This window comes from Abramis brama (assembly GCF_963993115.1).
Source record: "Abramis brama genome assembly, chromosome: 7".
In the NCBI taxonomy this organism is placed as follows: Eukaryota; Metazoa; Chordata; class Actinopteri; order Cypriniformes; family Leuciscidae; genus Abramis; species Abramis brama.
The window spans coordinates 13,532,722-13,545,648 of NC_139969.1; the positions used below are offsets into that span (position 1 = coordinate 13,532,722).

At 38.3% G+C, this 12,927-nt stretch overlaps 1 protein-coding gene across 2 annotated transcripts; it reads right to left on the reverse strand.

Annotated features, from left to right (window-relative positions):
* Positions 1 to 443: 443 nt before the first annotated feature.
* Positions 444 to 12,708, reverse strand: dcaf8 (DDB1 and CUL4 associated factor 8). Of its 2 annotated transcripts, none has more exons than XM_084118855.1 (13): positions 12,458 to 12,708; positions 11,610 to 11,679; positions 11,145 to 11,231; positions 10,003 to 10,640; positions 8,889 to 9,029; positions 7,369 to 7,463; positions 6,131 to 6,241; positions 5,752 to 5,882; positions 5,523 to 5,630; positions 5,230 to 5,360; positions 4,994 to 5,113; positions 4,312 to 4,428; positions 444 to 1,677 (listed from the first exon to the last, which is right to left on the reverse strand). In XM_084118855.1, exons 2-13 carry the CDS (start codon positions 11,644 to 11,646, stop codon positions 1,567 to 1,569), a joined length of 1,827 nt encoding a protein of 608 aa, XP_083974981.1. In that variant the 5' UTR covers positions 11,647 to 11,679; positions 12,458 to 12,708; the 3' UTR covers positions 444 to 1,566. The 2 variants fall into 2 exon arrangements, with proteins under 2 accessions (XP_083974981.1, XP_083974982.1); XM_084118856.1 differs by having other exon boundaries at positions 1,427 to 1,677; positions 12,445 to 12,495.
* Positions 12,709 to 12,927: the final 219 nt, after the last annotated feature.

Sequence of the window (12,927 nt, forward strand, 5' to 3'; positions counted from 1 at the left end):
CACAAGTGCTTTACATCCCCTGCCCTTGACCCATAATTCTTTTCAACATGCAAGTTGCAACAGGGTCACAGTCCATCCATGTTTGCTCTTAACCAGCTGAATCCAAATACTGACAAAGAACAGCCACCATTTTTATGAAAAATGGGTTGCAAGGGCTTAGTGGGTTCTTCAGGCAAACATGGAACATCCTGCTACATTTGATCCTTTCCACCTAGTTAGGCAAAGATCTCAAGGATGTATATTCAAACAAAAGACAGAGGAAGAAACAAGGATTCAACAAATCACTGGATCTGAGCACATCGTCGTCTCTGCTCTCAATTTCTACGGGACAGGGCTGAGAAGACGAAAGCAGTCCATGGAGAGTTAAATTTGTAGCCTTTTGAAATTTCTTAAAGAACTCCAAGTCAGCTCCACCCAAGTGCAAAACCGAAAACCAAAGAGCTGGTGTCAAATCTCTGTATTCAATTTAAAAGTCCACAATCAATTTGGGGAATTGCAGGGCAAAAACAACTAAATTAGCTAAATAAACATTTAATCCAAGTATTGCATGCCCCCTAAGCGCACACTCGTCTTAGAGATTCAAAACTCAAAGCAGATCCCTGATTAAAGTGCACTCAGTAGCATGGGAGAGAGGAACGGAGGAAAACAGCCAGCTCTAAAACCAGATTAAGTAGCTCTGGCTCATCTTCTGTGTCTTCAGTCAGATCTAAGAGAGCATTATTGACCTCAAGAAAATTTGCCACGCCTGGCTTCAGAAAACACGCGCACACGCACACACACACACACACACAGGAGAAGAGAACAAAGACAAGACCGGTCTATCAATGCGATGAAAAAGACAAAGATTGCAGTCCAAAAATAACAAACGTCAGCTCAGTCTTGGAGACAGAGGCAGTTCAGATCACTGGAGAAAACTGAAGAGGCGAGAGAAGGATGGTGCTGTTTTTGAATAAGTAACACTCATCATCTCAGTAATCTGCAAAAGGACTGGCTTTGAGTGTCCGCACTGTCCCATCATGCACTGAACACATCGCTGGGAAAGAAAAGCTTTCTGAAAGTGGGCCTGTTTTCTACAGCACAGATGAGAAATGTCCTCTTCTGCGCCTCACGACTGCTGCAGCGAAACGCTGCTTCTTGGTTGTTGATAAACTAAGGCAGCAAAACAGTAGAGGCGATATTTCTCCATCATCGGCTGTGGTCTTCCATGTGATACGCTGTAAAACTGGGAATGAAATTTGTCTGTGTCCATGTTTGCATAAAATCAGAGTGGTTAATTGCGTGTGTGTGGTTGCAAATGTATAAAAAATATGAATTTCAGTATCAGTTCTTCCCCTAGTAATGTCTCTGTGTGAGTGTGTGTGTGTGTCTGTGTGTGGAGCATAAAGCCAGATTTTGACAATCGTTTCCCTCTCCCTCACACTGTGTGTATGTGTATATAAAGCTGTGTGTGGGTGTGTTGCTGGCCTTTCAGTGTCTATTTGTGTACCAGTGTGTTACTAGCATGTATGTGCTTAAATATATGGCAAAGAGTGTGTGTGTGTGTAGGTGTGTGTAGGTGTGTGTGGCTCAGGAGGACATGCACTGCACATGGTCTGGCCCTCCGTCTTCTTCATCAGAGGAATCTGGGGAGCTCCAGGATTCGTCTGTGTCGCCCTCTCCTCCCTCCCCTCGCCGAGCCTTAAAGGGGGCAAAAACATTGAGAAAGCTTTCACTGTACAGTTTTTGAATGGCTATGAAGAAATCAGATCATGGAGCATGAGGCTAAGTTCTTTTCTGTCAGGCAAACCAACCATTATGAGGTCATTCTATTAGGGCTGTGCGATTAATCGAAAATAATTTCTGATTTGGCTTCCAACGATTTTGAAAACAAGATAATCAAGGTAAAATGATTATTGTGCCTCTGCCGCATTCTGTCCAGTACACTTTCCTTTCCTTCAGAGTGGTGCACTTTCTTTCCTCCCTAAGCCAAAATTAACATCCAAATCACCTGGATAATTGAGTGTTGTAAAATGCAATCTACTGTTGCTAAACTACAGGAAGTGCTTGATATTAAACAGTGTGATTAAAAGCACATAAAAGATACTGTTCCCTTTCTGTGTGTGCACTCCGGGAAGGTGGCGGAACGCACATAAGCAAAGTATACTATGGGCTTCAGATACATGCCTAAACAGTCAAATAGCCTACACACACTTATGTTGAAATGCTATTTTGGCGAGTATCCTCATAAAAACGGTTATGTCTTAAATTAATGTAAACAATTGAGAAAGGAAAACGCATATGTATATCAGTAATATTGGATCCGTGCAATAAACCTGCAGCAGTCATTAATGTTAATCAAACAACAAAAGACAAAGATAAAATCACTCACTGCTGTTGAATGAATAACTTTTGTAGTTTTAAAGGGTCACAACACCCTAAACCAAAATTTCAGAGATTTTAACAGAGGTATGTGTGTTGAACACCATTGAAGACAAAGTTAGCATCTGCTGGATTTAATAGTAGGGGGAAAATGGTTAAATTTTAGTCTTTATACGCTATTTTCGTCTTCCTGGTTTAAAATCTTCATCGTGTCCACGTCACTGGCTGTGACGTGGCAGAGCACTATAGTACTCTGATGACTCATCGGTGTCTCATAATTATTAATGAGACTGAGTTTTTTATCCAATGAGAAGACACTTTCTATTAATTATTCATGACACCACGTGGATCTTTCCAATGACAGACATGTCAAACTATGATATCGCCTATCGCGTAGTAGATGAGAGAGGCAATGATGGGACGCGCGTTTGTTTTCGTGGTGCAAAAGTTCCAGTGCATCTTTCCCCGCGATGCTGCCCGGGATGGACTCTGACTGCGGGCGGCTGGTTGGCCATCAACCACGGACACATCTAAACTATGTGTGTGTGTAGCAACCATTCAACGGGAGAATGGTGGACTTCGGCCTTGTACACCAATGCAGGTTTCGTCTTGCGAGTGATGCGGTCCCGAGGACTTTTCTATCGCTTCAGAGGTGTGTGTGTGTGTGTGTGTGTGTGTGTGTGTGTGTGTGTGTGTGTCTAAAATGTAACCCTGACCGTTTTACTTGCCTTCTGTTAAATCACTCGTTATTAAAATTTAGATATTTCGATAATACCTCAATTGTATGGAACGTATGCTTAATTTGTGCAAATTTCTATGTCACTGTACATCTTTATTATGTGGGTTTAGGGGGCGCGTAGATCTAGGATATGTAGGCTACTGAACGGGGGTTTTTTTAAGCGATTTTTTTATTTATTTTCAAATTTATGCATTTATAGTGTGTATATAAACAAATATATATTTTATAATGACATAATTATACATATACATGTGCATTTATATGTTTTAAATACAATTATAAGGTGTCAGTGTATTTCATTAGACTATAACTTTGCAAGCTATAAAAAAAATCTAGCATTTCCTCACGTTTTACCACTGATTTTTAGTGACAGTCGATGACAGTTTCCCCCCTCTCCCCTGCCGTGCCATACCACACCCTCTCCCCTCCCTTCTTCTCACAGTCACCACGCCCAATTAAGTTGCATTTTTCAAAAAGATTGTGAGCTAGACTTGAGCTGAAAGAGGGGGGTGTCGTGACCCTTTAATAAGAATTAATCTATATTTAATGTATACAGCAGTGCTATTTTACATTTGATTACTTTATTCAATTTCTGTTGTAGGCTATTACTTATCTGAATACCACTGAAAGTACATCTTCCTGAAAAACCTAAAGCACAGTTTATTTAATTTGTACTTTTGTTCTTTTTATTTATGTGTCCTTTTTGTTTGTAATTAGTTTCTTTGCTCTTACTGCATTGCTGACCGTTCACTTCTCTTCTGTAACTGTTTTGAGAACCTTTTACTTACATTAGTTAACCTAGTATTATTTTTTGCTGAAGTATCGATAATTGTGAAATTTCACTGATATTTTAAATTACTCGTATCATGAAATAAGACTTTGATTATATTACCCACCAACAATTGTGTTCAAAAAAATTGTGATTTCAATATTGACCAAAATAATCGTGATTATGATTTTTGCCATAATCGAGCAGCCCTATATTCTATTTATGGTTTCCAGTTTTGTTTGAAAAAGCACAAATTGTATGTTAAGTGTAGAAGTGAACAAAAACACTTTCATCTGAGTGATTTTGATTTCATACAGCAGCATGTTCCTTTGCACAAAGAATATGGCACTATATCTTAACTTCTTAAGTATATTGAAACTGCATAGTCAAGCCAATAAGACTATATATTAGTAATGAAAAATATGTTAGAAGAGCAAATTCTCACCCGCTGAGGTCTTCGGTTTCTCATGTGTCTCATCAGGAACCAGAGGAGCTGTGTGTCATACTGGTCACCATGACGAACGCTGTCTTCATCACGCTCTCGCTTGTTCTTCTTCATTATCTAAACAGACACAATAAAATGACAAACATTTATATTTTGTTGCATTAACAAAATATTTATTAGCTACACTACCGTTTAAGAGAGTTTTATAAGTCTCTTATGCTCACCAAGGCTGCATTTATTTGATTAAAAAAATACAGTAAAACAGTAATACTGTGAACATTATTACAATTTAAAATAACTATTTTTAAGTTAATTTTTAAGACATTAAAGACTCATAGTGTAACAAAAGATTTCTGTTTCAAACACATGCTGTTCTTTTGAACTTTCTATTCAAAAAATCATGAAAATTCAGCATTGCCATCACATGAATAAATTACATTCTGAAATATATTAAAATAGAAAATGGTTATTTCAATTTTAAGAATATTTCATATTACTGTTTTTACTGTATAAAAAAAAAAATGCAGCCTTGGTAAGCATAAAAGACTTTAAAAAAAAAAATGAAACCCCCTCACCCAACTTCAACTTCTGTTCAGTAATGTAAATCTGACACAATTAATAGCACTACACTTCATGTCATATGCATTATATGGAAACATATCTTCTGTGGCATAGTACGTACGTCTTTAAGTCCCTTTAGTGTTGTGGGATTCTCAGCAGTGGGCGCCCACAGCTTCACATCATGGTCCAAACCACTGGTGGCTAAACCTGGAAGATGAGGATGTGGCTCCAGACAGTTCACCTGAACATAGAAAGAAAATATTTTTGGGACGGTAAAGAATACTCCTACACTTCTATCAATTTTTAAACCAGAAGTTAAAGGTTCTAGTCTAGATTAGTCAAGTGACAGGGTCTTACCACTCCTCCCCGGTCTCCCTCCATAAACTGAACCACACGAGCAGAGTTCTTATCCCACAAGTAGATGTGTCCACAGTCACTGCCACTGACAACAAACTCACTACAGGGACCATAAAAGTTAACCCCCTTCACTGGATTTTCCAATAGCAGATGAGCATATGGAAAGAGAAAAAAAGGGGGAAATGGTTTCACAAAAACTGAATCTATATTGGTTATAACATGCATGCAAAATGTGATACATGCCTTATACTGCAATTAAATCAAATGAAAGCATTCAGGTTTGAGACAAGTACCTGTAGCATTGTTGCGGTGACCCTTGTATCTTCTACGGTAATCAGCCCCATCACTGTGGCTGGAGTCGAAAAGGTAAATGTCCTCGTCATTGTAACTTGCCAGGAGTTCTGAAAGACCAATCATGACACACTTTGAATGTTGAACAGATCATATAACATGTAAAGTTTTTAATCAAAGCCATGAAACCATACAAGGGTCATAAGTTAAGGGTATAAGTTTACTTATTACCTGTGCCATCATGGCTGTACACTAAACAGGTGATATTTGTTTTGGACTCGCTGGCCACCAAGTGAGAGGGACAAAACTTCTTTAGCACACCATTATTATCGTGTTCATTTATCTTTCTCTGGTCATAGATCCTATCACATATAAAAAAGGAAGAGAGAGAAACGGTGATGCAGTACAAGAGTTATGTGCCATTGGAGAAACAATTGTAACAGGTATAAAGTTTGACAATTGCATCAGAAGCAGCTTGTGATATAAAACAACGTTAGATGTTAAGACATGATTTCAAAACTTATAATACTCATAAAACTACAGACATACACAGAAGCATGACTTTGGTGTAAAGGAGGTGACGACATGTCAGTGAAGATGTTTGTCTCACCTGACATACTGGTCTCTACCACCCACAGCAAATTGGTGCGTGTTGGCTGGGTTCACGAAAATGGTATACAGCCCAACCTTCTTTTCGCCCTCCTTCACCACCACCAGTTTGCTGAGCGAATAAAAAAAAAACCTATTATTTAATTCTTCATATAGAACAAGAGTGTATCATATGAAATCACACCCATCCTATGGTCTAAAACAATGCAGACGTAATACTCCAAACCCACCTAAATGAGTTAAATAACATTGTTATAAGTTTGAGTGTAAAGAGATAGTTTTTCCATGATGCCAGTAAAGAGGAATCTGGTTGTTAAAAAGATTATGGTTTATCTAATGTGACCAAATATGTTCTTTTCTTCAGGATAGCAGATTTTTTTTTCATTGTTAGCCTTTTTGCCATTTTTATTTTTGTAGCACAAAAGAAAATGGGAACTGGATCAGGAAATATGGCAAGCGAATATCAAACACATTAAAATTTGAGCTGCTGGGGGGAAAAAATATGTCTGAAAAAATATGACAATCGGAAGCAATTCTAGGATTGCTGACCCAGATATGTGATGTTTTATAGTAAATGTGAAGAGAGATCACATAATCAGATTTTACAGGTAAGTACAACCAATTTATCTCCAATAAAGTGGGTCTATTACTTGCTATTAGAATGCTGAAGTGTATACAATATAATTCAAAGTTTGGGGTTGGTAATATTTTTTTTAATGTTATTGAAAAAATTCTCATCAAGGTGGCTTATATTTGATCTTTTAATATATTTTAAAAAGGTAATTTATTCCTTTTCAGCATCATTACTCCAGTATTCAGTGTCACATGATCCTTCAGAAATCATTCTAATACTTTGATTTGGTGCTCAAGAAACATTGATAATATTATTATCAATGTTGAAAATTGTTGTGCTTCTTAATATTTTTGTGGAAACTGATAAATATTTTCAATATTCTTTGATAAATAGAATGAAAAGCATTTGTATTTGAAACTGACATGTTTTGTAACATTATAAATGTCTTTATTCCCATTTCCATTGCTTAAAAGTATTAATTAAAAAATGACTGATGCCAAACAATTGAATTGTAGAGTATACCATGATGTTACTAAATTAGTTAGTTTTATAGCATTACTTCTATACTGTTCACTTTTGTCCCTCTGGTGAAGAGCTGATTTTCTTTTCCTCTGCCAATCTTAGGGCAGCTGTCTGTGACATTTGTGACATGACTTCACACTCACTTGGCAGGTCTGTCTAAACGCAGGTCAATGCCGAACACAACTGCGTCTTCACCAGCGGAGAGGAAAGAGCAGGGAGAGTCTGGCTCCAGTGCAAGCTGAGAAAATAAAATCTTATTTTTCACAAGCATTCACATGTGACTCACTCTTTGAGCGAAATCCTGTTTATATGTTGCCCTAAACCAGGGGTCAGCAAGTAAGTTTGGCATCGGGCCAAAAAGTTTTCAGAACATAGTCAAAGGATAATTTAAGAAATGATTTGATGAAAAATGCAACTAGAATTGCCTGTGACAGACTGTTACATTGTCTTTTGTAACTGGTAGTGAGCTGTTACTCTGTGTTAAATCCTGTAGTAGGACAGTCATTGACAAAAAGTGTGGCGGTGTCTGGGTTTTACACCGGATAAATTAATAAAGCAGTAGTGACACGTAAACTGGCAAGTATCTTCATTCGCCAACTTGCAACACAGACCGCCTTGCTAAAACACACATATGTAGGAGATGCGGAAAGGATAAAAATAACTAAAAAAATAAAAGAGGACTTGAATAAGCCCATTAATGGCAAGTTTGAGTCATGCTCTTAACAAACTGTTTTATTTCCTCTTTCCATATTGTGAATAATACATTTGTATCATTTTAATTTGCTTGTTACACAATAGAGCCTAACTTATTGTAATAATTATTTGACGTAGCCTACTTTTACACTCAGAATTATTCTTTGGCATCCTCATGTACTAAACTGCATTTTTTTTTATTGTTTGCATGCTGGAGGTACGCTATTACGTCGTGTGCATAGTGATGTTAACATATAAGCTAGCTGTTGAGAGAAAATGGCACTATCAAAGAGTCTAAAGAGGAAGGTTGACAGCGAAAATAGGGCATACAAATAAGAACGGAAAGACAACTAAGCGTTCATCCTACCTAGTTTTGTGAATGCAAATCTGGTGTGTCTTATCTGCAACGAAGCGATCCACAGACTCAGAACTTTTCAAATTAAAAGCTCTCAATTCATCTCAAAATAAAACATTGCTACAAAAACGTTCTCGTACTTTTATTTTGAAGGCAAAATCACTAAAGACGAAGTGATTATGATTAACCGTTGCTGTCATGACAGATCTATTTCAGAACCAGCCGCAATCAAAATAATCTGGCTGCGGGCGTGGGCCAGATGCTGGCGGGCCAGTTTTGGCCTGTGTTGCCGACCACTGCCCTAAACCAACAGACCTCAGTTCTGATACACAGAAAAATGTTCTTTGTTCTCGCACCACAGCATGTTCGAATGCTTGATTCTGTTTGGTTGACGGATGTTCCCAACTGTTGATAAATGAACGTGTGATTGTAAAGCTCCAACTCTCACAGATTACACAGGTTTGGTTTGAGGAAACCACTGAAATAACACGAGTCCAGAACAATTCATTCACCCATCAGAATAACAGCCACAACTTGAAACACCTTAATCATTAATTTCAGTCCGTCATCTATTATTCATATCAAATATACAAAAACTTTTATGGATGATCATACCTTATGAGCTGCACCTTTGTGCTGGGCCACTCTTTTGGTGTTCTTGCAACGCTGTGTGGCAGAAAGCTCAGCCACTCTGATCTGTCCATCTCTGGCACACATGGCCAATGTGGAGTCACCGCTGTGAGGGAGGAACTTTGCCTGGGGACAGAATAATAAATAATAAGGAGTGAAGAGGCACTGATTTAAATTTCTACATTTTAAAATCTTCCTCTGAATATCTGAAACTAAGATGTTCAGAGGAACTTAAAACACATTTAGAGGGTCAACACAAAAAGAGGTTTCTGTCCAACATACCCAACACAAATTTAAGAAATCACAAATAAGTTAATAAGTTGAACAAAATGTACAGTCAAGTTAGCCTACAGGACTGGGGCTAAACTATTGATGTGGCTTTTATCTAGTTTTTAATAATGTGAAGATGTACTATACACTTCTAAAAAACACTACCGTTAAAAAGTTTGGGGTCAGATTTGTTTAATTGCATTAAAACTGATCAATTTTCTTTAATGATTTAAAAAAATTTAATATATATATATTTTTTATCATTGTTTCCACAAAAATATTAAGCATGCACACCGGTTTTTCAACTGTGATCATAATAAGAAATGTTTCTTGAGCACCATAACAGTATATTAGAATGATTTCTGAAGGATCATGTGACACTGAATAATGGAGTAATGGCTCTTAAATTCAGCTGTGGATCACAGGAATAAATTGCATATATATATATATATATATATATATATATATATATATATATATATATATATATATGCAATTTATTCCTGTATTATTTATGTAATTATATATATATATATATATATATAAAAATAAATGCAGCTTGATTGAGCACAAAGACTTTTGAACGGTAGTGTATTGATAAAACACTACCCATACATTAGCCTGAGCAAGTGTCAAAATAAGACTCAAAGAAACAAGCCTTGCTTGTGTTACAAAAGCCCTAAATGTCGCCTTCAGTAACATCAAGAAAAGGTTTTCTTTGTGCCTTGTGCCTCTCCAAGTTTTCCTATCAATGTGCCACTGTTTAAATTGGAATGCAAATATTTTAGAGCTTCAGACATCTGCAGTCAGCTAAACTGATCTTCCTCACCTGAAAGACATTGCTCTTATGTCCACTGTCAAACTCCAGCTCCGCCTTTCTGCGAGCCCAGTCCCAGATCACCACGCGGAGGTCATCGCTGCCGGATGCCAAACGGGTGCCGGAGGGGTTAAAGTGGAGGGTGTTCACGCAGCCTGTGTGTCTCTCCAGGCGGCCCTGCAGTTCCAGCCTCTGCAACAGACCCCGCGCCCCACACACCCTCCTCGCAAACTGGTGCGAATCACGGCCGATCTCTCTGGCACGCAGAGAGGGGACCGCGCACCATGAAGGACGACACATGTCACGCAGATCTGCTCCCAGCCACGCTTCCATGGCTTGCTCGTCTTCTTCCTCCACGTCATCCTCCTCCTCATCTTCTTCATCATCATCATCATCATCATCTGAACTGGAAGAGTGATGTGTGGCACCACCGCTGGGTCGATTCCTCTTCCTGGCGGATCTCTTACTTTCATCTTTTCCCCTCCCTCCTCCCTCACTCTCTCTCTCTCCTTCTTCAGTGAGAGAGTACAGCCCACTGCCATCCATGCTGTCAGTGTCCTCCTCTTCTCCCAGTTCCTGCTTCTGCTCAGAGTCTGCCATGGGCCTGTCCTGACCACCCTCACTTCCCTCTGGAACTGAACTCAAATTTGCTGTTAAGAGAAAACTTGAAAAATTGGTGGAGCATTGCTTACATATATCACAGTCAAGGTGATGCTTGGGGTCAGGAAGACTTTCCTTATAAAGAAATTAATACTTTTCTTCAGTGAGGATGGATTAAATTTAAACAAAAGTGACAGTAAAGACATTTATAATGTTACTAAATGTTTCTATTTCAAAGAAATGTTGTTCTTTTAAACTTTATATTCATTGTGAAATTTCCACAAAAATAATTAAGCAGCACAAATCATGAACACCAAATCAGCATATTAGACTGATTTCTGAAAGGATCATGTGACACTGAAGACTGAAGTAATGGCTGCTGAACATTCAGCTTTGTCATCACAGGAATATTATTAACAGTTATTTCAATTGTAATAATATTACTGTTTTTACTGTATTTTTGATCAAATAAATGAGCATAAGATACTTACTGACCCCAAAACTGAAAAACAGAAATGTGTATTACAAAGTTTGGACTCTATTTGTTTCCATACCTGACTCAGGACTGGTTTGGGTCTCTGGCGCTGCAGATGTATCTGCTTCCCCTCTTCCTTCTCCAGGTTCTGGATCATCAGAACCACCTGGTAAATTAAGCCCCAGGCAAAAAGAATTAGCTGTATTTGCCATCATTCGCCAAAACTTTTTTCACTCTCTTGCCGTATTGACCCCATTTTATTGTATTTCTTCCATGAAACACAAAATGAGATGTTATGAATATTGTCAGTGCTACTATTGACCATAAAACAGAAGTGAATGCTGACAGTAAAGCACCATAAAAGTCATTAAAAAAAGTCATACTGTCCTCATACGGAGAATGGGGCATTCTGTCTAAGATCTTCTTTTATATTTCACTCAGAAAGAAAACAGTATGGGTTTGTAACTCTGCATGGACATAATTTTCAGTTTTGGGAGAACTATTCCTTTATTAAGACTAAAGCTAAAACAAGTTGTTTACTTACCATTTGGGACACTGGATTTGCCGTCTGTATCGCTCATTCTGTCTGACTGTCTCTTCTAACAGAAGAGACCCTGAAGAAATAAAAGACAAAAGAGCTTACTTCAATTACACTGGATTATGTTAAGACAATATATTTCACTTACAAATTGATTGAAACGCTTGAGAGATCATTTAACGTTGGTATATCCTATAGTCAATGATTACTAGCGTCCTAATCAAAATGCATGTCTTCAAACCGATGAACATAAAAAGACATCATTGCCATTTTGACACATTTAAAAGGTGATGAGCTCTCAGATTGACCCAGCCAGTGAGCTGACAGGATCCCTGACATCAGCTAAAGGTGTCAAAATAAGCCTGCTTGCATGGTAAACACCTCTGCCTCTAATCGCAATACCCATATCATTACCTTGTACAGTAACAACTGAGTCCAACTGCAAACGACACTTACATAGCAGCTTGGTACTGTTCGTGCATTAGTGGCAATGCCACATTAACAACTTGACAGTGCGCAGTAAACTGGCTGCGACTAGCAAGTGTGCTAACTAATCTTAGCAATTGCTTTTGTGGCATTACCCTGTTCAAAAATAGAAAAGCTGCTAGGTACTTTTGCAAGCTCGCACGGCTCTTGGCAGTTAAATTGTAGCTCTTCAGTTTTGAACAAAGAGAGATAAATTATCAAGATTACAAAGACGTACCGACGAGTAAATATTGTGTAATGTGTCGTGCAGGAGAAACACGAGTTCAACGCGTCAGTAATGGCTCTGTTAGGAGTGCTGGCTCAAGCTGACAACATGTAAACATTGGTCGTAGCGAGAAAATGGAGAGCTAACTACCGAGCGGTGTTACCTCTACTGTAGGCCCAAAGTCTCCGCACTTGTTAATCCTCTGCGCAGATTTCCTTCCTTCGCCTTCGAGTCACGCGCAAACAAAAGCTCGACACATTAGGGAGATATGTGCCCTGGATACTCATGCACGGGCGATCCAAAAACCACCGCAGTTTTTGGTCGTGCCCGCAGTGTTTATGTTTTGACTGATCTCCTTCGTTAGCACTTCTGTGTGTGTGTGTGTGTGTGTGTGTGTGTGTTTTTTTTTTTTCTCTTTCCTTTTTTTCTCTTTCTTTTTCCGGCAAGACGATCGTTCTCCGGAAGTTGGTCTGGATCCACAAACAAAGCGGCGCTTAATATTACAGTAACGTTACACACTGATTTATGTGATAGCTGCTTCTAAGTAAATTATGTTTACGCTAAAATACACACACGGATTTTATTTTGCTCTGAATATTGATTATGACTGCGCCATTTGGTATATTTATAATG

What these genes read in the sequence shown, in the direction of transcription:
- dcaf8 (XM_084118855.1), bottom strand. Translation starts at nt 11,646, where the DNA reads ATGAGCGATACAGACGGCAAATCCAGTGTCCCAAATG. An exon ending in AGGGAGACCGGGGAGGAGTG is followed by an intron (nt 5,114 to 5,229) that starts GTAAGACCCTGT and finishes TTCTATGTTCAG; the next exon opens with GTGAACTGTCTGGAGCCACA. An exon ending in GAAACCGAAGACCTCAGCGG is followed by an intron (nt 1,678 to 4,311) that starts GTGAGAATTTGC and finishes GCCCCCTTTAAG; the next exon opens with GCTCGGCGAGGGGAGGGAGG.